The 27,098-nt window shown below is 36.6% G+C and overlaps 1 protein-coding gene across 3 annotated transcripts in view; it reads left to right on the top strand.

The window, feature by feature from the left end:
* VAV3 (vav guanine nucleotide exchange factor 3) overlaps window positions 1–27,098 on the top strand; it is a 151,602-nt gene that overhangs the window by 67,715 nt on the left and 56,789 nt on the right. For all 3 annotated transcript variants that reach the window (XM_039555928.1, XM_039555929.1, XM_039555927.1), the window contains exons 11-17: window positions 1,453–1,521; window positions 3,966–4,052; window positions 4,506–4,591; window positions 4,964–5,096; window positions 5,395–5,504; window positions 20,559–20,660; window positions 21,857–21,957. In XM_039555928.1, the coding sequence (XP_039411862.1) occupies window positions 1,453–1,521; window positions 3,966–4,052; window positions 4,506–4,591; window positions 4,964–5,096; window positions 5,395–5,504; window positions 20,559–20,660; window positions 21,857–21,957 (688 nt within the window). The remainder of the gene's footprint in view (window positions 1–1,452; window positions 1,522–3,965; window positions 4,053–4,505; window positions 4,592–4,963; window positions 5,097–5,394; window positions 5,505–20,558; window positions 20,661–21,856; window positions 21,958–27,098) is intronic.

The following is a 27,098-nucleotide window of genomic DNA, read 5'->3' as shown; positions in this document are numbered from 1 at the left end:
AATAAAACACGATTGTTTCCTCAGTATCTGGACCTTTCATTGTTGGTGTGTTTAAGATGGTTGGTAGTACCAAACCATAATCATGGTACTTGGAAATGTGAACCATTACCCCCCAAAAGAGGCAGCTGGGCAATCCATACAGCATACATTTAAGGTACTTCTTTGCTGTCATAAATTGCAATTAAGCCATATTTATTTTGAGATGCTTCTTGTTATAACCCACAAAGCATTAGCTTTTGCAGTTAGTCCTGTAATAAGGGTGGAGAGTCTTATAAATTTAATTTGATAGCTGTGCCGGGAGACTCATTAGTTCAGCTGCAAAGAAATGTGTTACTATATTAGACTGTCAGCCCTGCTGATGCTTGTAAAATGTCATTTTAAAAAGATCTACTACTTATATATGGAGTATAATTTTGAGTCTGCAGAACAACATACATTTTGTAATATTAAATTTTTGAAATACTTCTATAAATGAGTCATCAATATGTTGATCAATGCAAAATTGGAAAAAGCAAAACGAATGGTATGACTTCTTTTAAAAAAACCCATGGGATCTGACTCAGGATTTTATAATCAACATGTATATTCTCGGAAGATGATATACAATGTCACTATGGTCTGTGTAACACTGTCTATGTGTTGTACAAGAAAAATATTTTACAGACTTGGAAAGAAAATAATGAATAAATTATTAGAATTGTAATGCAAATATAAGTATTAATTATAATTATAATTAATAATTATAAATAATTATTATTAATTGTAATATGAGTATAAAAATACTATTTAATTTCTTATGATTTTACTAAGTTATGTGAGTGGAAATGTATTATTGCCTCAAATTATAAAGAAGAAATGACCTGTTTCCCCAAGAGGTTACACTTCCGCTTCATAAAGCCCAAGAAACCTGTATTTTCCATATGGGAAGTGACTAAAAGAATTCTTTGAACGTGTAAATTTGTATGTTTTCTGAGTCAGCTTCCTCTTAGGTATAATGAGACAGTGACTTTTAAGCTGTGCATGCTTCAGCTGAGGTTTTACTGCCAGTATGGATCCCTGTCTGTGGACAAGTGCATGCTTTGGAAGAGGATGAAATACCATGTAGCTATGTGTAAATGAACTTGTGTTGTTTACCTGGGCTTCCAGCATGCACATACAGTAATGATCTGATTTGGCAAGTTTTAAGCACTAGACAGACTAAATTCACTTCTCGTGATGGTTCATTAGCAACTAAAGTCAGTGTTTAGGCTGTACAGCAATCATTACTAAACACTTGCCAATTAACTGCAATAGGCCCCACTCACTGACAGGCTGCTCACTGTGGGGATGAAAATGCTTATTCTCGGGTTGTATTTTCTGCTTTATTTTTTGGGGGGTGGGGATGAGCAATGATGATGTCAATTTAAAATGTGACAGACATTGGGTGGAAAGTTTCAACTGCTTTGTCCACAGGAGCTGGTAAAGCACACTGCTGATCCCATGGAGAAGGCAAATCTAAAACTGGCACTTGATGCAATGAAGGTGAGTATTTATGGCAGTGAAGGATTTATGTCTGCTGGCAGTTAGAATGGTAGCTCAGAACTGTATTTCCTGGAGGAGATCATGTTCTTCACATTTCAAACATGTTTTCACAGGTTCCTGTGAGCTTTCTATGTCATGGCAAGTATAAAGATGAGGGTTTTGTTCAAGTCTGGGAAACAAGTTCAGTAGTTTTCTGAAGCAGAGGGTTTGTGAAATGGAACTTCCCCATTTCGGGTTACTTTTGCATTTGCTGAAAAACAGGTGTTTCAATCATGTTGGTCTTGCTTCTGAAATTTAGAAATATTTCTACTACTGTAAGCCAATTTGAATCAAGGTCAGTAATTTCCCAGTGTGATGGACAGCTATCTTTCTTCACAAGACCTTTTTCTGTCATCCTAATATGATCTCTGTGGCTTTACCTTTGAAAGCAGTCGCATCTTTCTGGAGGTAGGGTACCTGTCACTATACAATCACCTGCAAGTGGTACAAACAAATACTTTATAGGATAGCTTTATAGAATAGCTGTGCTGCCTTGTGCATGAGGTAATATGTGTTCCTCTGCACAGCTTCAGAAACAAAGCACAGGTCTGCTTCACTTGGCTTCAAGATGGTGACATTCATGTGTTGGAATTGCGGAGTTTTTTCTAGTCTTTGTGGGGAAAGGAGCCAATGTGACATAAATTATATCTCCCATTGTAATCTGTATGTTCCACAGTAGATGCTGAAGTCAGACTAAGTTAGTTTTGGGTCACACAGCTGTCTCCTATTTTGTGACTGCCTTGAATGCCTGGAATACAAACCAGCTCACAAATGAGATTTTTAGTTCCCTATTTTGTTATCCATTTTTGTGCAAAGAGTGTAGAGGGATGGACACCATGATAATTTCCCTCGGAGAGGTGCCTGAAAAGAGATGGCACAGTGTTTCATCCATCTAGTAGCAAGCCATGCATCCTGGTTGCTGCTAATTGGCTAGGAAAATAACTCTGTTTTATATTTACTCCTGCTTTTTCATTCCCATTTGCTGGCTTTCTTCATAGTTGGTGTCTGTTGGACTGAAAAATCAAAGAAATCTCTTGCCAGAGTGGCTGTGGCAGATACATGCTGGCTGGCAGGATGTAACCAAACAAAATATCACAAAACCTCACCCCCACCCTCTCCAAACCCACAAACCCCCTGAGGTATGAGCGTCTTTCCTTTAGGTTGCAGCATTGTTCCCATTCTGATTTACTGTAGTCCCTGCCACTGTAGTAGAAATAACAGTGTAGCATTGGTGTTTTGCTCATAAAAACCCTGGTGTCTCTGCTCAAAAAGAAAATGTCTTTGGAAAAACTGCTAGCAAAGTGGTACTGCCCCCCAGAAAAGAAAATTCTTGGTAGAGTTATGCTGTTGGATTTCTTTTAGCAGCAAGAAAAGGACATTATTTAATTTCTAAGCTAAGTCTTTAGGACTGATGTGAATGTATCCTGCACAGATCCATTTGGGAAACTAGCATAATGACTGCAGCTATTCACGGATTCTGATTAAAAACATCTTAGGAAGAAGATGTATTTTCCTCCCACCCTCTGAATTTGTGACTGTATTGAAGGGATACTGTAAAAGCAAGTTAGGAAGATGAGAATGCCTTTTCCAACTGCTGCTCTCAGCATCCCTGACCTTACCAATTACCTTTTCTGCTCACTCCTCATCTCTAGCCATAAACAGAGAAACCCCAGCAAATTGTCACTATTACTCAAGCATGTTCAGAGCATTTTAAAGCCTTCAGTGAAATGTGTACAGTACATGTTCTGGTAAAGGGCACAATAATGATCTCTGTGACTTCAGGTAGTATATTCCTTTTAAAATCTGCTGTGTAATGGCTTCTCTCTGCTGTGTGACAGTAAGAGCAAAATCCCACTACTGGGGCCACAGCTTTTTCTCTTCTAATAAGCACCCAGGTTTATGATTCATTTACACCTTACATTCTGCTTTTGAGTTGCCTTATAGATGTTTTCTACTATAGTCTCTATTTTTTTCCTATTTACCTCAGATATGGGATGTTGACTGCTTTTTCAGTAGTGTGCTGCATAAATTATATTTCCATCTTTAATCTTGAAAATAAGACACTAAAGAAATTCAGAAAAAATCAGCTCTTTTTTAGCATTTATTACTTGTTTCCCTCTTTTTTGATACTAAATTCATGTTCCAATAGATACCATGAAGAGTGTTGTATTATTGAAGATATGCAGATACTTTTTTCCTTCTTTATTTAGGCATACGTATTGGTAATTCTTGAATGATAAAGAGAATTTCAAGAGAAATTACTAAATATGTAGTTAAGTCAAAGATAAAATTAGAAATAAACTTGTCAAAATAATGTATTAAAGCAGTAAAATAATGTATTAAAAATGTATTTTTGCTATTAAAAAGTTATTTTTTTTCCTCCCTTTTGCTTGTTGGTACTCTAGGACTTGGCTCAATATGTAAATGAAGTAAAGAGAGATAATGAAACTCTTCGTGAAATTAGACAGTTTCAACTATCAATAGAGAATTTGGTATGTGATGTTTTTAATTTACATACAATTTTTAAATCACTTTTGATCAAAAATATTGATAGATGTATTTTTTCCTCATTTCATATGAATTTATAGTATTCTTGGTAATATTTAAGTATAAGTATGCTTGATTTAGAATGACATGGGTATTAGAGTGCATAAATTTCTGCTTTTCTGGCTGTCAGTAGTTAAATATATTTGCATAGTTAAAGGTTTGTATGTGTACAGTGACTCTTAGGTGTTTTTGTAATGGGACATCCTTTCCCATTTGAAGACAAAACTAGAATGGACTGATTCTTTATAGTATGTAGTTTAGATGGTAGTGAGGAAAAGATGTTTGCTGGTCTGAAAAGTCGTTTTTTGGGGTAAAAGAAGTGAGTGGTCTAACATTGGAATGTGTTGTTATGTTCATACTTTTGCTGTATGGAATCATACATTCTGCTTCTGTTTCAGAACCATTCCCTCTTACAGTATGGGAGACCTCAAGGTGATGGGGAAATAAGGATAACAACGTTGGACAAGCGTGCAAGGCAAGACAGGTGATGGCATACCTTGTGGTGTTTGCTATTGAAAACCTGTTAAGTAACTCTGTAGATTTGAAGCCAGCCCATTGCTTCTTGGGGGCTTTCCATTCTGGTGGGCATTCACTGGGCCTGTCTGCCATTTACCAAGTGAATGTGCAAAGTTACGAATGGAAAATTAGTTATTACATTATTATTTAAGATCACTGAGTCCCTTACAAGGAGTCGGTCTTAATCAAAAATACTTTCAGTGTTGGTTGTTTTATTAGCCAGTAGTTTAGCTCTTTGTCTTCAAAATTTAAGTGCCACTGGCAAAAGTGTGTAAAATAAGACTTTTTGGTGTTGGCTTTCTGGAGTGTTTTTAACCATCTCTGTATTGTATTTTCATAGGCATATCTTCTTGTTTGATCTAGCTGTCATTGTTTGCAAACGGAGGGGGGATAATTACGAAATGAAGGAAATAATAGATCTTCAGAAATACAAAATTACAAATAATCCCACTACTGATAAAGAAAATAAGAAGGTAAATATATGTTGCTAATTCACATAAAATGCTTATTTTTAGCAAGAATTTGAAGCATTTTGCAAGAGTTTAAAATGTAAATACAATTTCTTAGTGAATATTTAGAAGTTTCAACTTTATTTTGATACAATTAAAATGTTTGAGTAAGTCATTCTAAGGGAACACAATAATGTGTCTTGCTGTTCCCAAAATTAATGAATTAAAGAATATACAAATGCTTTGTTATTTTTAGGGGTTTTTTTCCCCCCTTTCCTTTCTTCATAACTATGACCTTTGTATTATCAATCTTCTTATGCAGTGGTCTTATGGCTTCTACCTCATTCATAACCAAGGTGAAAATGGTTTAGAAGTTTATTGCAAAACTAAAGACTTGAAGAAAAAATGGCTTGAACAATTTCAGATGGCTCTGTAAGTATATTTTTATTAGGGTAGAATCACATCCATCACTCATGTAAGGATTTTGCTTAAATTATGATGAACTTTTGCCAATTTTTAATACAGTCTAGTTATTTTATTTGACATTCTGAGAAAAAACTGATTGACATCTTCATCAACAGTATTTCCCTGAAATTCGTCTTGGAAAAGGAAGAGGGCACTCTAGGCTATGTAGTACTTTCCAACTTTGCTGCTAAAACTGTTTTAGTAATGATGTCTTAAGCAACCACGGGGAAACATTAATTATTTTAACAATAAATGTCTATCATAATAGTGACATTTTTCCCATCCCATTTTAATTTTGACTAATTGAAGTATGTTTTTGAAAGGTGATGCTTGTGGTTTGAGGGGGGATCCTGGCATCTTTTCTAGTGGCTTTTATCTGAAATATTAGTTAGTACCTGAATCAAGTTGCATGGTATTTAGTTTCAAAGGGCTGCATTCCTTTATATGTTTTAAAGTAAAATGAGGTTGCTTTAGACTTCTTGAAAAGTAAGTTGTTGAGTTGCAGCACTGCAGATTACATTATTGTTATGCAGCATGAAATTTATTTCCATTTCTGATTCTTGTCAGAAAGACGAACATGACTATTGACACAATACCTTGGGTATTGTGATTAAATTTAAAACATTCACAAGGGAATTGGATGACAGGGTGATGGTCGTTTTATGGAAAGAAAAATAGGGGGAGTGAGAGGCTCCCAGTGTGGTCCTAAATGTGTGTGGATTCAGGAAAAAAGGCCATTGTGAGCTGATTTGAGTGAAACTTCCCCATAAACTATGCATATTTTTTAAAAACCTCAGTGTGGTGAGTGTTTATGATTTAAAAGGAAACATAAGGAAGGAGACCCTGGGCTGGACAGATATAATCAAGCCTCTTTACTACGTTTCCCATCTTGCTGAAGGTAAAAATGACATGTTTTGGCAAAAATTTCTGGATGGCGTAATTGGGGTGGAAAGAGGTGTCTATTGGCATGTGTGCCTTTTTCTGTCCCTCTGCTCTCCGTGCTGTACTTTGTATAATACCACAATTATATTTACTTAACACACGTATGAGAGGTGAGGAACTCAGCATTGCAAATCTTCATCACTCTTCAGGAGTCCTGGCCCAGTGCCCCAAGAAACCAAACCAAGCAAACCATAAGTCAGGCAAGGAGCTAAGGAGAGTGGGGAGAGCACTTTGAGTTTTTTCCCAATTCTTCTCAGGCATTTTGATGGTTGTGTGCAGGACTGTTCTCCCCTGCCCCTCCTTGTGTTGCTGCATGAGTGCAGCTCTGCCCCTCATGCAATGCTAGGCACCTAGCCAGCACTGCTCAGCTGCTGGGAGTGTGCCTCTGTGAACAGGGGTTGGTGCTGCTGCTTGCCTGTAAGAGTAAGCAGCACCTCAGTGGTTGACAAGTCCATGTGTCACTGTTTCCTCTCTGGCAGATGGACTTGGTCTTTGAAAATGGGTGGTGGTGTCTTGCATGGATGTTTGTCCTTCTTGTAAAGCCACACCTCTAGTTTAACCTCCTTCCGTCTGGTTAAGGCACCAGGGCTGGAGCAGTAGGATCAGGGCTGAGGTGCACCATGATGCAGTGGCATTATTACCACTCCATTACATGAGTTTGACTTCACTGCATGTTTCCCTCAGCATCTGTCTCAAAACATACCTTGGTGCATGTAGCAATAATTGTATTCTAGTGCATGTTGAGACACAAGAGTTTGTATTTGGGAATAAACTAAGCCAAGCATGTTGAATGGTTGTTGGTTGGTTTGATTTGTTTTCAGGGTTCTCGTTGTCTACTGTGTAGATTAACTCTTCTGCTCTGAAAAGTAGCCATGGTTGAAATTATGCTCTTATTCATCACATACAATTATAAGTGCTGCTTCTATGGACAAAATTATTCTCATTACTTAAAAATTTTACAAGACTGCAAAACCAGCACAGTTGAAGGGATCAATAATACTGGGTTTTGATTATCAGAAGTGATGTTGTTTACTGAGTTCCAGACAGAAATTTCAATTCCTTTGGGATAGCAGTGTGTTGAAGTTAGGTTTGTGCAAATGTTAATCTAAGAACATAATAAGAGAACAAACTAGGATCTCTCTTGTTATTTTTAAAGTAAGAATTAACCTTGTTGCCACTAGAACTGTCTTTAGAGGCATAATTATTTTAGCTGGACTGTAATTTCTATTTTTTTGAGGGGGGGAACTTCAATGCTTATACTGGCATATTAAATAGTGATAGTTTGTTTGCTGAAAAAGCACCTACTGTTGAGATGCTGGTGTTGTTGAGGTGAGAATTTGTCTCCAGGTATGGGAAGCTTATGTTACTGATGAAGTATGAAATAGAGGAGAACACTGCCTTGCCAGCTCGACTTGATTTAGGTGCAGAGGGCAGGAATACATTAGGCATACATGGTATGGAAAATCCCTAAAGTAAGGATACATGAAACCCCAGTGCAATTTCCAGAGTGTTGCTTTTCAGCTAGTAAGTTTCTGTTAGAAAGCAAATTTCACAAATCTGTGAAAATATTCTACCTCTTAGCCAGATCTCTTACTGTAGTGTGTGGTGAGTTTTATTCTGAGGGAGGTTGGAAATGCTGGGGTACTGGTCATAGGAAACCGAGTAAATTGTTTTTATTTGTATTACAGCTTTGTTCCTACAGTGTGTATTTGCTGTTTTCCTGACACCGTTGCTTTATTTAGAGAATATATAATACCAAACACTACGATTTCTATTTCTCTGAAGAATTTCATTGGTGTTCTTGAAGTCTCTTCATACAGCCCATCCTCGTACAACAATGATACTGTGGTCTGGCTGCACCACTGAGTTTGATGCTGTTCACCTGTACACAGAATAGCCACAGCTGAAGCTGCTCATTTACCCATACCACCCACCCCCCCCCCCCCCAAAAAAAAAAAAGGTTTACTGTGTACAACCCAAAATTGTTGGTTCTTTTGGACTACTGGATTTTGTAGATCACAATAAAATGAAGCAGCACACTGGGGCAGCATAGTTAGTATTCCAGTCAAGCTCTTAAAGTCTAAGTTTTGGTTGGTGGGTTTGATAAGTTTTTGTGAAGTTGTCTAGCAGAGACCACTGGAGGATGTTTTAAGAGGAGCCATCATGGTAAGCGCCTGAGTTCTGTCTTGATGTGCCTCTTCTCACTGGTGAGTGGAAGTTCTGCATGCACAAGGGGAGTGTAACCTGCTTATTGCCTTGGAAGAGATGTGATGCTTAACTGTGACAGTGGCCAATTTGAACAGCTGCTGTTTTGTTCTTGGAGCTCTGTTCATAGCAGTGGATGAGCCTTCAGCTGCAAGGGTAAATAAGCATCTTTTCAAAGATAGTGCTGCAAAGACTTTACTGTACTAGACATGGAATGTTTAAATTTGGTCTAGCGTTTCAAATAGCATTGATTTAAATGCAAAGTCTTTCCATATCCAAGATAATATTGGTAGAAGTGTACAGCCAAATTACTGTTTCCATTCAGCCAAATTAGAGACATCATGTATTGAATGAAAGTTTGTCAGCAATGTGATAAAGTGCATGGTTTATTTGCCATTACTAGGCCATTTAAAACCTCAAAAACTTATTGTGTGAGACAAAATCTTTTATAATTTCTAGTAGCACATCCTGTCTAATTTCTTCCTCTATTAAAAACACCAGAAGAACCAGAGCAGATATGTAATGTCTCATAATATACCTACAGATTACATAAAATATTCTATACTTTCATGTTATTCAGCTTATGCTCAAAGGTAGGAGTGTTGATTGGTATTTTTTTCCCTAGAAAGCTCTTCTACACATGCTTTTTGGTTTTAAAAATGCTTATTTTTAAAAATAGTTGAGTAATATTTGTGTCAATGAATTTATGCTAACCATTCTTTGTAGAAAGAAAAAAATGCCTTGAAAGTTGAAGTTTTCCTCCTCTGTTGTATGCATATATACATATTCAATGTATGTACCACAGTTATATTACTCCTTAGCTAATTACAAGGCTTAATTTCTTATTATAGAACAATTGCTTTTCTCATCATTGTAGGGAAGAATTTAATTCTTCAATTTTCTCATGAGATGACAGAATAAATACTGAAAGAAAATCTGTTGGTTGTTGCTACGTCTGTCTCATGCTGACACTTAATATGCGCTTCCATCCACTAAATACTTCTTTGTGTGTGTAGTTTGTTTCTTGATCACAGTAGAGCAAGAAGCAGGTGTGTGTTCTCATTGTCACAACAGCAGAGATCTTTCCCATGAAAGGCTGCAGATTATAGTTTCCCACTGAGAATATTTGAACCCATTAGTGTAATATGACATGCAATGTCTTGTGCTGGTTTGTGCTGAATTTATTTTGTCATCATGTTGTCCAGTTTCTAATTTAATTAAGCCTTTCTCAGCTGGGCTTTGTAATCCACTCTAAAAATGATGGTCAGCAAACTTGAGTATAGAAATGTCTTATACATAATGCAATTTAAAGAAGAATTTAGGTTGGAAGAGGTGCGTGGAGATTTTCAACTTCAGTCTTCTGCAGGGCTTAGGTTGCTCATGGCTGTGTCAGCTTGAGTTTAGTCCTGCTGGATTTCAAGACACACAGAATCAAAATGGTAAAGTCTCTTGCAACAGTGTTGTAACACACCTTTTAATTAGGCCTTACGCAACTACTGCCTTTCACAAACTGAGAAATTTATGAAAACATCTTGCAGGCAGAGGAACAGTTAAAATTTCACCTTCTGAAGTACTATGATTGTAGTTTCTGCCTAGATGCTGTAGCTGAAATAGCAATATTAATGTCATGTCTAATTAGTAATGCCTGAAAAATCAGTGGGAAACAGGTTCATTATAGTGATTAGGGTATGGAGTTAATGAATCTGATTTTTCTTTTACATACCTAAATAAAAGACTTCAGACATGAAAGCTGTACAGCCCTCAAAAAGTAGTGGTTTTAGTTTTAATTACACTGTACTTTGTTTTGGGTCACTAGAGAGTTTGTGCAACAGCTCAGGTAGAGTCTAACATGTTTTTGAAAAATTGCTGCTTCAGTTCGACGTAATTCACGTCTTGCAACTCAAGGGACACAGAACATATCATCTGATAGTAAGGAAATAACCCTGAGATTCATTGATTATCAAACCTGGTAGGTGTGTGCACAACAATTTAGATTAGGGAAACTGCATAAATTGTAACTAGAGCTCATTAATTTTCTAAATTTTAAAGAAAACTAGTACAAGACACAAGGTAGGTGAAAAGTGTTCTCTTACCTATTACCCTTCGCATTTTCAAATTCACTTTGCACTCTGCGTCTAATGACATTGGTCAGATTCTGCTCAAATAGATCTGTTCCCTCAGATAGATAGTGCATTAATAATGCATGCGCATTAAGCTTTCTTCTGAGAGAATATTTGAGCTCTGACATATTGAACACTGACAAATTAAAGCTTTCTTATCAGAGCACCTTAAAAGCCTTAGATGTCTGCTGCATTTTTCAAATAACCTGCAGAGGTGTTTCACTTGTACCAACCTCACATAGGTTACCAAAGCAATAAACAAACATGTCTGCCTGGGGTTTTTTCATCAGTATAAATATTGCAATACTGCAAAAATGAATGCCAACTTCGTGTCTGTTAAAGAAGAATGGTTGCCTGTTCTTTGCTGTGATTCCAGTTGGTTTTGATCAAATGTTTTTCAGGGTTATAAGCAATCATTCACAACATATTTATAGTTATAAAATTTCTTTAGATTATTCCGGACACAACAAGAACGGTGTGAAGATGCTATGTATGATTAAGAGCACAGTGTAAGGACAGTGTAAAATGTGAAAGCAAACCAGAATTTATGAAAAGAGTGGGTAAACACCTGAAGATGATAAATATACTTTAATATTATGTCTTCCAGTTCACAAACATCAAAGATATCCCAATCTTTGTATTTACAACTTACCTTACAATGTGTGAGGTATATTACTATGAAAATTAGTGCTTCTTAAAATTCAGTGAAATAAATTTTGTAGTGACTCCATCATAAAAATAAAGTACCACCATCTTAATATTGGCTTTTTTTGTGCAGGAGTTATCTTCAGTGTTAAAACATGGAATGCTGTGTTATGTGTTTGTCTTGATACTCTGGTTATATGAATAGATGTCCTAGCTTCTCCTTGTAAACCAATGCTACCTTTTTTTCTTAGATACAGGTATTTCTCGAGTAATTTACAAGTGAATGGCTGTATAAATCCTGTATTTTCACAGTTTTTGACTCCAAAACATAGACTTGTCTTCAGTTAAGTGTAAAATAGATTCAGTTAAATGTTAAATGTATATTATAAAGTATTTAAAGCTTATCAATACAAGCAACTTGGTAAATTCGGATTTGTAAGACTTAGAACTTTCACAAATAAGACTCAGCCAGTGAATATTGAAGTACATAAAGTATTGATGCTTTTGATTTACAAATACTAATGTGTGACAGAGCTTTGTTCCTATCAGGTAGTGATCAAAAATTTTATACAGGAATAGATTAGCTCAAAGCAGTTCATCTCCCCTCCTTTTTGGGAAAGGAAACTGATAAAGAAAAAGGAAAGCCATTATCTTGTTTGAAACAATGCAGTATGTTTCCAAAAAGTTAACAAGATACTTTCCTTGATCTCAAAAAAGCCACTCATCATATGATCAAATAAGCAAATTTCCTAGCAAATTCTTACAAGTTGCGCGTTCTTGATCAAAAGCACAATTTACTTGTGATATGGTTAATTTAATTTTATAACATGTCTTCTTGATGAAGACTCTTTGATGTGACAAACCAGAATGCTTGAGTATTAGCATATAGAGAATTGATTGATTGATTACTTCAGTAAATAGCATTTTCAAAGATGATTGTGAAATATAACAGCCGAGCTAGAACAGAGAAAATGAATTAGCTGTAAGTAATCAGCATTGCTCCTGAGAAGAGAAGGTAAAAAAGAACCTGAAAATCATCCTTTGTGAAATGACATTGCTCACCTCTAGTGAGAATATCTCTTAGGAATGCCTTTTTTTTTTTTCTGGTAAATAATAAAATCCTTGTAAAGATTCAAAAAGGAATACTTATTTGTATTTTACTTATTTGTAAATTACTTGTGTCTTTCTCTCTGCTCTCTACTTTTTTATTGCGCAAATGCCTTTCTATTAGATGACAGTGTGTTGTGTGATCAGTTGAAATGGTGATCACACCATTCAGTACAGAGCTGAACTACTTTGAGTGGAAAGTAAGTATAGTGTAAATGTAAGACTGGTTGTTTGTAGGGAGTGGGATCCTAAGGGTACGTCTGCTGCATGTCACAGCAGGGAGTGAGGGTGAACACGTCTTGAGACCAACTTTGAAATCCTTCATATGAGATTTGGCTGAGGGCTTTTAGTCGTGTTTGACAGTAACATCCATGGCTTCCTGTTGTGGGGTTGGTGTTTTTTTTTTTTTTTTTTTTTTTTTTTTTTTTTTTTTGGTTTGTTTTTTTTTTTGTTTTTTTTTTAACTGTCTAGGTAGCATTTGAATATGTGACAATAGCTATATTTTAGTGCTAGAAAAATTTTCCAGAATTCTCCGAGATGCTTAGTACCAATTGTCATGGCTAAATTTTAAGGTGTGTAAAATTTTGGAAGGAGGTCACTTTGGCAAAAACCAGGAATTTTTTAGGATGTGTTCATAAATAATTTCTGTTAGCAACTAATATCTTAGAAATACTTATGTTAGATCTGGGTTTACCAATGCATTTTCTGCAGTGATGCCAATTATTTATACAGTAAGTAAATCTGGAATGAAAATTTTTAGTATCCAGAGGTATTAACCTGTGCCGTTTTCTTTATAAACTATACTGCATGAGCACAGCATCAGATTTCATGTAACATACACTTGAAAATGATCTTCAGCAGTTTGTGCTCAGGGTGTCCATAATTCTGAACAGTTCTGTAGGGAGCATTTCAAATTATTGCAAGCATAACATGGAGTGCAGAATAATACCAGCTCTGAAATGCAAAGGTCTAACTTGAGGTTGAGAGTTGAGGAGAGTCAAGGTACAGAGTTTTACCTGAGCTCCCTGTAGTATTTCTTCTTTTAATACTTAAAATAATTGCAATTCACTGGAGACTCTTTATCTGATGCTTCACGCATCCACTTATTTGTTACGTCTCTGGGCTCACAAGTGGGCATACGTGCATTAACTATTCTCTAAAGCCGAGTTTTAATCAAGTGAAATGGCTATTCAGTTTCAAATATAATGTACTTTCAAAATGACAGACGTTTTTTCAAGCACGTACATACAACTGAACTCCGCATAATTTCTTGTGACATGATTACATTTCTTGAAGAGACTGAGGTGGGAAAAGGATTTTCTAGACCTGACCTAAATAGCATTTCTGTGAAAAAAAGTCATACCCAGAAATAAGACGTATCATTAGAACTTCCTAGCATGTTTTTCCCTTTTGGGGAGAACTGTCAACCCCAAAGAAAGGGCAGCTGTCTCACTGTACTGTTACACAGAACCTGTGGCTGCTCGACAGCCTGTTTCCAAGCCAAGAAATTGCTGCTGTTTCATGTTACTCAGAAAACTATTGTGGAATTGCTGCTGGAGGAAGAGAAGGTTGCTCTTGTCACAGAGGTGCCAGTGCTGCTGAGCTATGGCAGACTGGAGGAACATCTCTGGGCCTAAATGATTTCTGAGAGGTTTATCCATCAGTCCTCTAAGAATGACTTACTTGATTCAGTCAATGTTTACAAGGCCTTTGCTTTCTCTGTATTTAATAGCAGTGATCTACCCCACAGTACCTGGCTCAGCACTTGCTCTTGCTGATACTATCTTCTTTTGCAGCCAATTCACTTTTGAAAGGAACTTTCTTGATCTGTTTGCAAAGGGTTACTTTTGCATTTCTCTTTGTGTGAAATGTTCATTCTTTCTTTTCCTATACATGCTGTGATTAGGCATGGATGTGCTTCTTGTCTGCATATCTCCCAGGAATATCAAACTTCTGAAGAGGTTTTTTTTCCCTTCCTGTGATACATTTTCCCTTCCAGTTTAAGAAAAAAAAAAGTTTAAAAATACTTGAAGTTTGGGAAAGAGAGGTTGAGTTTTTAATTAAGTACTCCAGAGTAGTAATTTTTCAACATTAATTGAATTGTTTGTAGTGGGTTTAAGCAACACCTTTTCAGTGGCCTAGACCCAGGGAGGGGGGAAATCTGGAGAGGTCTTAATTGCTGAAGTCAAGCTGGTATTGAAAAGCTGCCAGGGAAGCAATTAAAAGAAGTGGCCCTCAAAATACAGCGAGAAAGAGAGAACTGGTCACTAGTGGAGGACAGCACTGGACCTTGCAGGTTGTTTAAACTACAGTTTCTAATTAGTAGCATTAAATGCAATGGTAAATAGATTTATAATAAAAGAATTTTCCCTTGCGCTGTGTTCTGCGGTCTCCTTCCTTTAACTCCTTGCTGGAGGTGAAGCCGTAAGATGGTCACTTTGCAGTGCTCTCTGCTGTTAAATAGCTTCTTGCTTGTTTTGTGCTACGAGATTGATATTTCTAACCAGGAGCCAAAGACTGCATGTTTTATTTGCTTCTACTCTTGCATTTTCATAATGCCACTTTTTCTCTTTTGTATACTCCTTTTCAGTAAAGGCCATGTGGTTTGCATTTTATTAATTTCCTATTTAATATTTAAACTTGGTGTGAGGATTTAATTAATCTAACAAATGTAATATTTCATTTTATCCCTTGATTATATTTCTGTTAGATTTGTTGGCAGCCAGTAAGCTTTCAGTAATATGTCCATGCAAGACAAACTTGAGACAATAGTTCTTGGTCTCCAAGGCTAATACTGAAATATCTGAAGTGCTAAACATCCAAGGAGAGATGTACTCAGTATTGAAAAATCTATAAACCAAGATTTTTTTCATTTTTTATGTATTTAGAAATATGTCTTTTCTGGAAATGAAGATTTAATGGGATTTTAATATATTTATTTTCCACCTGGGAAAATAGGAGGAAGGAGCTACATAATAAGCTATCTCTCAGCCTTTTATTTATTCTCTTGGGATACATCTATAGTAATTACATATTTAGTAGAAAAGATGGAGTTTTTTGGCTGCATGTTTAGTAGTATTCCTGGTGCATTTTATTTTGTACACCCTACCTGTGTAGAGATACTTTAACTGACAGTAAAAGAAAGTATATTTGTGCCTACCCCCCTGAAGATGATGTAATTTATTTGTTTATTCCAGCCTGTTGTGAAAGGTACTCTGTATAGCTTTCCTTGTAGGAAACAAGCATGAATGTAAGAATGCTGATAAACCCCTAAATCGTTGCTATAAGGGAGCCGAATGCCTGTGATATTCTACTGCTCTTCAGACGCATTCTGATTCAAATGTTTTCTCATCAGAATATGGCTTTGATTAAGTAAGGAATTTATAGTAACACATCTTATCTAAGTTGTTTGATACTAATGACACACAGTTCATTGCATATGCACCTTGGCAACACTTCAGATCAAAGATAATCAAAGTTCAGGTTTGTAAAACGGGGTCTAGAATTTACACAGATGGATATGTCAAGATTGCCAAGGTTCATTGCTTTTTTTTTGACTTAAGTGTTAGTCTTTTGATTGTGACATGTTTGTTTTGAGGGTTAAGCATGAGTTTTAAGTCTCTGATGTGTTATCCCAGCCTCTAGTGTGAGAAAACTGTAGTTCAAATGGTTTCATTTTTTTCATACACACAATTATTTTCGGTATTTTGAGGTAAGATAGTCAAAAGAATTTATTCCTTATTCTGTAGGCATAGGAATAAGCACCTAGACGTCTGGTCTGACAAGACAATTTTTGGCTATCTATATCATTACTCTGTGGTCAGCTGTGCCATTAATCTAAGCATAGATGATTTCTAGAATGGGTTTTGTCTGCAGAGGCTTGTGGGGGATGGTTGATAACATGACACTTCCTGACACCGTTTATAAAGGTGCTGCATTATGTGGGTGGGACGAGATTGGCCTATGACCAATTTACTCTTCTGAAGAGAACGAGTTAGTGGAGAGAAGTGTCACTGTAAATGTGGAGAGAATATTTTTAGAAGGAGAATATTTCACATGCACAAGGAGTGCTCCAAAGTCTGATGATATGAAAGACAATTGAAAGACACCTGGTAGCTACACTGAACTTGCAAAACTTTAAAGACAAAGGGACTATTGAGAGATGGAGGATGGACTGAAGACGATGGTTATTCTGTCCCTGGAACGGTGGCTCCCATGGCTCGTGCAGAGACTTGCGAGATACGCACCTGCAGGTCTCTGGGGTGGTGGTGTAGCAGTGAATTGGTCCCTGTGGGACTAATATTCTGTAAGTAAACTGGAACAAGAAAGCTTTGTGCTGAAGGCTCAGGGGCAGCCCAAGGCCACTGCAGTAGCAACTGGAGTAAATCTGGTTGTGGGGTTCCAGCACTATGCAGGAGGGGGCACTTGTAGTTGTCCCTTATAAAATCTCTGGTGCTGAATTGAGGAGAGAATTGGAAAAATTGTCCTAATAACAGATTCACATTGACATTTTATCTCTGCTGGAGTGGAGAAGTTAAAAGTGCCTGGGGAAAAAGTAGAAGAGACAAAGGGAAACTACTTTTCCCTCCCCACATTGCTGTTGCTTGTAAAAATAAGAGAGCTTTACAATAAAATGAGGAACGTGTTCTCTGTCACTATTTACTTCCGATTAAGTATTTCTGGTGTATGAGTGACTTCCTGCTCTGGCCACCCATCAAGATTGTTTGACAGCAGAAATAGAACATTGGTTTCTTTTCCTGCCTGGGGCACCTCATAATAGTAGTAGTTGTGGTAGGAAGGACTGAGGAGTCTGCAGGAGGGCTTGGCTGTCCCACTGTGATGGCAAAGGAACCCAGTTTAAGACTCAAATTTTATTAATTGCTTCAAAACATTTGAATTTTGCTAAGAATCATGTCTGGGTTTCCATTTTTTGTCTCCAACAAGAAATCCTTCTTCTAAAGAGGAAAATAGTATGATTCTCAAAATTAATATTAACATAAATATTCAGGTTTTTTTCTGTCTTGCCTAAAGGTTGGGAAGTAGATTTGAAAAGGATGAAATGTTCTCTATACTGTGTTGTGAGAGCTGTGCTCTGTGTTCTGAGGGTGTCAGTGTAAGGCTTCCATGCTGTAACTAAAAGAGCTTCTTTATGGTTGGACATGGCTATAAAAAGTTGTATGCTATGTCATGACTATTTCACATTAGCAGCTTTATTTGCTGTATTTAAAAACTTAAAACATAGTGTGTGATATTGAGTTTGAAAAGTTTTGTGGAAAAAATTTCCTATGGTCCTTGTAGTATTTGGACTTAGTCACAGATGAGTTGTGCTTAATCTCTAATTGGAAACTTTGACGTATCAGTCAGGTTTGGTTATTTTTGTGTTATTTTTGATTTTGGAAAAGAAATATATTGAAAACTAAAATACCAAACCCCTAGATTAAGTAAGTTTCAGACTTTACATTAAAAGGCTTACTGCTCCATACATGCTGGTATAGTGCATCATCTCAGACTTGTCTGATGCGATGGGACTACAGAACTGGATTTGCCATAATGCGTAATGCTACTGGTCAGGTAGCAGAATGTGCAAGTGTTTTCCTGTCCACAGTTGGCATTGCACTATATGTTCTCCTACAAAGCTTTCCTTATTCCACCTCTACATTTGCAGTAGACAGTACACATTGATTTTATTTTTCTGGGTTTTGTTGGATCACTAAATATCTTCCTATATTGTTCTTCGCTTTACAGCACTCTGTCTCCAGAGTAAGCATACAGTTTCTTATTTTGCGCTGTTCTTTTCAAATACTGCTTTTAATATAAAGAAGAATGAATACACTGTATCATCTTTGTTCTGTTAATAGGAGGTATATTTTGAGTAGTTCATGCATTTCAATCTTTGTGGAAGATAGCCTGAGAGAAGAATGAAGGAGAATTTTACAAATGGAAGGAAGTTGCGTAGTTACATGCATGTGTTAAACTACTCTCTGTATGAGGTTGTAACTTTTTTTTCTTTTGACCCACTTATGGTTATTATTTTTGAAGATTGATCCTTTTCTAATTAAATGAATGGAATTTTTTCTATGGCTTGTTCTTGAAAAATGGTCAGGTTGTTAGGTTTAATTTGATATGCTTTCAATCTCGTGAGTCTTGCACTTTTGGATCGTACTTTGAACATAGTTCTGCACGATGTCCTGGTCTGAACCAAATGGTCGATAAAAATGAGCTTTTGTTGGGAGTTAAGTCCTATAATTTGTTCTAGGGGTTTTTCAGGATTGCCTGGAGTACAGCTGAAGAAGTTTTGGCAACCCTCTGGCAGACACGTTATGAAATACAGGCTGTACCAAGTTAAGAGCCCAAAAATAATAATTATTTTTGTCCTGTTTTAAAAAGTTCTTTACTTTTTTGAGATTAATTTTATCCTGTTACTGTACCTTCCTGCTGTGGATGGGTAGTATGCACACCTCTTTCAGTTAGCAGGAATTGTGGTATTGACATCTTGCATGTTAGAGAAGAAATTAAAATAAGAAATAAGGAGATAATTAAAACCAGTACTGATTGTAAGGTTATTCTCAGGCATAAAAACAAAATTCCTTTTGCTTTTTGAGTACAGTTTCATTTTCAGCATGTTCATTTTCAGCAGGTGGATTTGAAGATTGACCTTTCTAACACTGCATACTTAAACAGATTCTTTGAATGGTTTTTTTGTAAGCCTTTTAATTCTGTCCAAGAGGGATTGATGCTTGCGTGGTTATCTATGTTTCATTGCAGTTTGTGGCTGGTCTGTGTTTTAGTCTGGAAGTTAACTTGTAAGTTTCATTCTTATGTATTATAAGGATCTCCAACTTTAATGGAAGAATATGTAATTTTCTATGTCGGAAAAGCTTCTGGTTTTTCCTTTGAGTACTGTAGATTCTTGCATTCCTTCCCTCAGGATTTTTTTTCCTATTTTAATTCCTATGCATCATGCCTTGCTATGTTTTTTGCTAAAAAAATACCAGAACTTTATGGAGTCTTAAACATTCTAATATAAATAATAGTAAAAAATACATTAACCCTTACTATATATTTTTTTTTCTTGTCTGATACAGTCTAGATTAATATTAAATTATGTACCTAGCATTTCATCACTACTGATTTTGACAGTGTTAAGCTAGTTTGGGGATCTTATTGAATTTAAAAAAAAAAGAAACCCACTGAAAATGCCTGTTCTCCCATTCAGTCTTGGAAATGGGACAGATGACAGAAAAAAATCAAATAGATTACTTAATAAAATTAAAATAAATCTGAAAACAGTCACTGGTGCAACAAATGATGAGTGGGTCATATTTAAATTATACACCCCCTTTTAAAAGTGATCAGTAGGGAGGGTAAACAAAACACATGTATGGTAATGGACCAGGGCTTTGTGCATAAATCTGATCTTTGGAAATAAGTCTGCTAATTGTGTTGGTATCTTGGCACTGTGAATAGTGATCTTTCATTTTGTTAAATTTACTGTGTGCAGCTACAGCTGTGGGCAGTGTGCAACACATTTAAACAAGACTAACCAAACCCTGGCGAATATTTTCTAATTGTTTTGAAAACACTCAGGTTATCCAGTATATTGCTGCAGAGTTATGACCTAACTGTCCTAAATTATTGCTAATGTTTTCAAATATGGTGCTTCTCAGGCTGTGAGCTGCTTTTCCTAGTGCATTCACATAATAAAATATTATTGAGAATGATCCTGGTTACTCAAACAAGAATAAAACCCAGTTTTTTTAGTTTTCTCTTTATTGTGACAGCTAAGGTAGTTATAGGGTATATTTAAGAACTAGGTCTGCATAATATCATAATTCAGATTTCATCTCAAGGTGTGTGGTAAAGTCCATACTTCTGATTCTTGTCCGTGAAAAACATTAAAGTGTAAATAAAACCATCTGTTTGTGGATTAAGATTTCCTGCTGTGAACGTTGCCTTGTGTTCTACATTTCATTTAATGCATATTTTCAAATTTTGTTTTTAGGTCAAACATCCGGCCAGACTATGCAGATACAAGCTTTCATGAGTTCAAAATGCATACCTTCAGTCGGGTGACATCTTGTAAAGTCTGTCAGATGCTTCTAAGGTATTGTAAAGGTTCTTTTGGGTGGTGGTCTCTCCCTTTCCCGCCCCTGCAAGAAGTTGTGGATGCTCCATCCCTGGAAGTGTTCAAGGCCAGGCTGGATGGGGCTTTGAGCATCCCACTCTAGTGAAGGGTGTCCTTGTCCATGGGAGAAGGTTTGGACAATCTTTACAGTCCCTTCCAACCCAAACCATTCTGTGATTGTACGTTGTGTATTGTTGATATTCTGAAAAATGAGGGCACAGCATTTTAGCAAGGGCGTTTGAGTGTGGGTAGTGCCTTTTTTAGGCACAGGCGTGGAATAAATTAACTTCAGGTATGTTCCTCCCTGTCATAGATTTTTTTTTTTTTTCTTTAGCAGTGCTTTTCCTGAATAGTCAGACTGACCTGAAGTTTCAGAGAATTTTTCTTTCTTCTAGGTTTTTTTTTTCCCCCTCAATGCAATAAGGTCTCAGTGACTATGAAAAATGGTGTAACCTTCTAAACTTAAAGTCAAGAGGGCTAATTCCTGACTTTGGAGCAGTGTAGTTGAGTTACTGTGTCTGCTGCAAACTGCTGTTGCTGAGGAGCAGCTGTAGTGCAGTCAGGACACAGCCCCCAGGATGCTATGTTGTTCTCCATGGGCCTCCAGCTGGGTATTCCCAAGTGCCACCTTGTGTAGAGACAGTTAGAGGAATTAGCAGCTCTGAAGATTAACTGAGGTGTCCATGATACATGTTTTTTTTTTTTTAAATGAACAAATTTAAAGTCAAGAATATTTGCAATATAGCCTATTAAACTACTTAATGCTTAAATATACATTCAAACTTTCAACTCTCTTGAACTGAATCCTATTCTTCGTGGTGCCTAGGCGAATTCCCACTGAGATGAAGTGCAGTGTAGATCTGTAGTAGGATAGATGCATAATGGTATCATTTTAAGTGAACTGTTCCAAAGGAGCTTTGGATTACATTTGAAATGGAGGTTTTTATTCTACTAGTAGTCTGAAAGAACTGTCTGGTTGTGATTTTTAATTGGCTAGTAGTGACAGAAAGTAGATGAGCTGCTTGTTTGTCAGATGTCACTTTTTCTCAAGCCTTTAAGGACTATGATTATGCAGAACAACAAATGACTTCTAATACCTTCTGCCATGTCTCTTATGTCCTTTATGTGTGGAATTTGTCACCTCTTATGTACCACTACCTAATTTTATTTTACAGGGGTACATTTTATCAAGGCTATTTATGTTCTAAGTGTGGAGCTGGAGCACACAAAGAATGTTTAGGAAGACTAGACAATTGTGGCAGGGCTAATTTAGGTGGTAAGTAATTTTTATTGTTTGAATACCGTTTTTAATTAGAACATAAAACTTGCTAGATATAATTAAGGTTTAGTTTACCTCTAATTTGTGTTTATTGTAACATGCATACTTGTGAAACTACCATTTATAAGCACAATTAGAATTGCATTTAGGATTCATAGGGATTTTTATTGCTACTAAATTGAAATGTTCCAAAGCAGGAGAGAACTGTTACAGGTCAAACCCAATTTCTTCGTCAATGTCCTATACAACAAGGAATTGCTGTAGTTGCAATTGTGGATTGCTCATATGTAACACCTACAGTACAGTGCATCATCTATCATCCTTGTGTTTCTCCCTTTGTCTGTGTCAATTTTCATATTTTCCTCTCAGTTCCTACAGCTGTTTGTATTGCCTCAGCTTCCTCTTTCATCTTTTTGGTTTCCATGGTTTCTGTCCACTCACAATATTCACAAAAAGGTGATTGATGGCTCTCTACTTCCCACACCTAAGAACTATTTTTTTTCTTCTTTTAATCAATTGCTCTGTGAATTTCTTCCCTGGCCATTGTCACTTTGCACTTCCCCTGTTGTTCTGCTCTTTGGGACCTTAAGGAATCTTTTGATTTCAACTACTGTTTGGCCTACCACAAATAACTCCAAAAATTTGACGTCTTCCCGTTCTGCTCAGTATTATACCTGTAAATCTCTTTCTGACATCTTCTGGATCTCCCACTGCTAATGCTCAGTGTTAGCCCCCATCACTGGCCACCCTTCCCTTCACTGTACCTACTCTGTTGGTGGCAGTGTGTTTGTTACACTATTGCCACAGTCATATAATCCTAGTGCCATTTTTGACTCTTCCCTCTGTCCAGCTTCTCAACTGTTCTTTTTTTAGAGATGATTTTGAATTGCTGTTGTGTTTAAAAGAGAAAAGCCACTGGGAACACATGGTGATTTATGGAAACTGGAGTTTTATATGTTGGGGAAGTTTCCAGTTATGTATCATTCTCACTTCTTTAAAATCTGTGCATTCCTTTTCAGAATTATTTCATAATAATTTGTGAAGTTTCTCATGTCTCACATACTTCACATAAGCTACTGCAACCTCTTCCCCTCAGTTATTTTCTTTTTGACATTAGTATGTACAATCTTTATAAAATACTGTTACAGAGATGCTCTCTTGCGCTTTTGAATTACATGATGGCTTCATCTGCTGCTCTTTACTGAGCTGCTGTTTCCAGATATTGACTCTAGCTGTCCTTTCAACATTGTATAAGCTTGTTTCCGTCTTTGTCCCTGTTTGCATTACTTCTGATTTCTACTTGGTTTTTGGCTCTCTGTGCTAATTACCTGTGCCATTCTTTCATGAAATCAACAGGATGGCAGGTACTGACTTTTGCTGTAGTCAGTAAACTTTTTTTTCTCAGCTCCTTTTCTGTATTGGAGATCTTCCATGCTATCCTCCAAATCTGAACTCTTCACAAATAATCTTTTGTAGATCTGAAAACCATACAAGCAATCACGGTATTTGTGACCGAAATACTTTTTGGAACACAGGCTTTTCACAGAACCTCCTGCAGATACTCTAAGGAAAATAAATATTTAAAATTATCTTAAAAATGGAATGTTTTAAAGCAATTACATTTAAATTAATAGAGTGGAAAAACTAACACATATTGCTCTTCACAAGAGAGCTGTCTTCTGTGGTATAAACCACCCCTACTACTACTTTTTTGCTTTGTCCTGCTCCTTTTCTTTTAATCATTTCTGTAGTTTTTATTTTAATTGGATAGCTGGCACCCCAGGAGGCAGGAGCTTATCTTTCTGTTCCTCTGTAAATATCTGTGGACACATATGGTGCAACATGCATCAGTAAGAATGACCATAAATGCCTAGATAACAAAAGGTCTGATTTCTTGCAATTTTCCTGCATACTTAAGCAATGCTGTACACTTGCTAGAGAGAACAAAATAACAGCAGCAACAAATCCCATTCCTCCTTCTTTGTAAGTGGAATAAATTATAATTTTAAAAATTCAAAGAAGCAGAATGGTATTTTGGATTTTACTTCAAATCATCTTCCTAATGTTTTTAGAATTATACTGTACTGAAACTGCAAGCAACTGGACTGCTAAGATCCTTTTTTGCGTTACGTTTTGGTTACATCCAGGTGTTCAGCACTCTGCCCTCTCTTCAGAGTTTGCTTTCTCTTCTCAGTCTGTTTTTCCTTCTATGCAAAGACTCCCTGATTGCTGTAGCTCTCATACAAGACAGGAGAGCTGTGTATCTTCTACCTGCTCTTGAGGCAGAAGGACAGGAGGTGCTAAGCTGTCTTTCCTTACAGTCTGCTCTGAGATCATAGCTGCAAAAACCAACTCTAAACTGCAGCTCTTGCCATACTTTGCCTTGCTTTACCAAACACTGAGGATGGAAAGGACTAGGGGTTTTGCTTACTTAGCTGAAAAAGTGTCATCCATCCACCTGACAAAGGGACTTTGGCCAGTGATAGGAAGGGAAATCCTCAGGGTTTTCTCTACTGTTTTCCACTTCTACTTTTTATTTGCCTTTTTAAAGAAAGAAGTGTTGATTGAGCAGTGCTGGCCATTCATAATGTGCACAGACCAAGAAGAAGTTTAAGGAGGAGTTTTTTATCAGTACCTGTTTCCCTATATGGGCCAGAAAGGGATGAGACAACTCAGACTCTCTGAAATATTTGTTAGTGCAACCTGAGTATGAATTATTTTCTGGAGCTGTCCTTTAAATATTCCAGAGCTATGTTGAGAAATGAGGTCTCCCATAAGTTATCTGCCATGCCTGCTAAGCTGTGAAATGTTATTAAAGGCATGCAGACATAAAGATATAATGTAAAATTCAACATTTCACTGCACTTGGTGTAAGAAGTACACTCTATATGCACAGAATTCTAACATGGTTTTAATTTTGAATATTTTTCTTTTGAAATATTTAGAGAAATTAATTTATGATAATTGTAATATTTTTTTAGCAGTGTCATCTGCTGCTCCTGTGGGAAATGAGCAAAGGTTTGTGTGGCAGCAAAATGCCTGGAACACTTATTGTATTGCTCTGCTTGGTGGGTTTTGTTTTGTTGGTTTGTTTTTTTTTTTTCTTCCCATGTTTTTTCCCATGTTACAGCCTTGTTCACAGGGTATAATGTGTATGAAACTGAGCCATCCTTTTGGGAAACTGGACATTATTAATATTCCCCAGTCATGTGGTATTAGTTATGGCCACAGACACGGAATATCTGTCTATATATGTGTAGATAGATGTGTTTTCTGCTTAATCTGTCATTCTGCCAGTGCCATTCCAGATGCTTCACAGCAAAGTGCGAATCCTTTATGTGGTAGACAATGTCCAGGAATGATGCTCTTTGCTTCATCCTGTTAAATTTTCTCTCTATCTTTTTTGGTATTTTAAGAGTTTTTACATCTTGTTTATGCTTTTGCATGGCTTCCCTATTTTGAAATCTCTAACTGCATTTCAGAGTGTTAGAACAGTGAGTGCTCTGTGAACATGTGACTTCGAGCTTTTGTGGGAAGTCTTGACTGACTGCTTCTCTATGATAAATTATTTTGACCTCTTAATGGTATATTCTCTAAACAGAATAGTTTCAATTTTTTTATTATCTTTTTATAAATGTAATTTTTTCTATGTTTCAAATAATTCTCATTTTCTATTCTGTAGACCTCTTCTACTTCTAGAGGCCTATTTGAAAAAAAGGTGATCAGAGTTCAAAGTACTGCAGTGGGAATATGCCATTAGGTTTCTCAAAGGCATTTGAATTTTCCTCAGCATTTTCTGGTTTTGTAAAGTTTAAGATTCTGTTTTCTTTATAGATTGTGAGCAGATGTTTCTGCTAGCCTTTCTGAAATGATGCTTAGAACTTTCCTGAGTGGATTAAATCTTTTTAAATTTCATTCCAAGTCACACTTTGTGAAAGTTCAAAAGACAGACATCCAAAGACAGATGAAACCTTTTGAATGACAAAATTATTAAGTGTCAGATTTAGATGATACACACTTATGAGAGAAACATTGACAAAATCTGAAGATAAATTTTTGTGTTCTCATGCTATGCCTTATACACAAACATATGCCAGTTCCTCAGATGTTTTGCTTCAAAGGCGGCCAGTTCAGCAGATTGTAGAAATTTTAGTGATAAAAGATGCAGAGTTAGTCAGTTGAATTAATAAACAGAACAAAATGTTTGCATTTAGCCCTTGGGTCTTCTTGGTTGCTGTTCCTGCCCTTGCTGCTGTAAATCAGCAGTGTTGGTTGAAGTCTTCTGTGCTAGTGTCTGTCATTATTGATTTAATAGGTTTTCTTCCCCCTTAAATGCTGTTCTATACATCCCCAAGTAGTTCTCTACGTTTTCATATATTTTACTTCTCTGCCCTATCACTTAATCTTTCTGTGATTTGGAATCCTTGCTAATGTTTTGATTAACTCCTTTGAGTCTGATTGCACAGTCTTAAACACAAGACTGTATAAAATCCTAAACACAATTATTAGAAAATAGATGCACTTACTTCTGTGACAGGCCATTTATAAGGACATATGTGGTGTTCTTTCCTCTGGCGGCTAAGAGGGCATCTCCTCTCCCTTGTTACATCTTCTGGCTTCTCAACTGCGTTCCTATGTCGTACTTCTTGGCACAGAGCGATTTCACTCATCTGGTGATGCTCTCCCACTAGCTGGAAGTGTTTGTGTCTGGGAATGCCTTAGAGTGGGGCCTTGGATAAGCAAGCATGAGTAAGACACACCTTTGGCAGCCAAAGGGAGAAGCTGCATCCCTTATTGTTCCTACATTTATTGTACAGACTGCTCTGTGTCCCTTGCAATTTCTTCAGAGGCCTCATAGGATTGATGAAACAGTATCACTCTGTCCAGAACATACTGAAGAACTCCAGTCTGTTTCGTAGTCTAAACCAGCAGAATTAACAATTCACTTTTATTTCCAGACTGGAATTTTTCCAAGTCCATCAAATTATGTTGAATTAAGTATTCTCAGGCAAATGCTTGCTTGTTCTACTGACTGTTGAGTATTTCAGTTAGAGAAACCTCCAATAATGATTCTAGAATCTGAAAGTGTTTTGAATATTTTAAGCATACTGCCAAACCCACAGAATTTTCTTCTTTAT

This window comes from Corvus cornix, chromosome 8, assembly GCF_000738735.6.
Source record: "Corvus cornix cornix isolate S_Up_H32 chromosome 8, ASM73873v5, whole genome shotgun sequence".
NCBI lineage: Eukaryota > Metazoa > Chordata > Aves > Passeriformes > Corvidae > Corvus > Corvus cornix.
The sequence above is the reverse complement of the archived record's forward strand: the minus strand, read 5'-3'. Positions and strand labels throughout refer to the sequence as shown.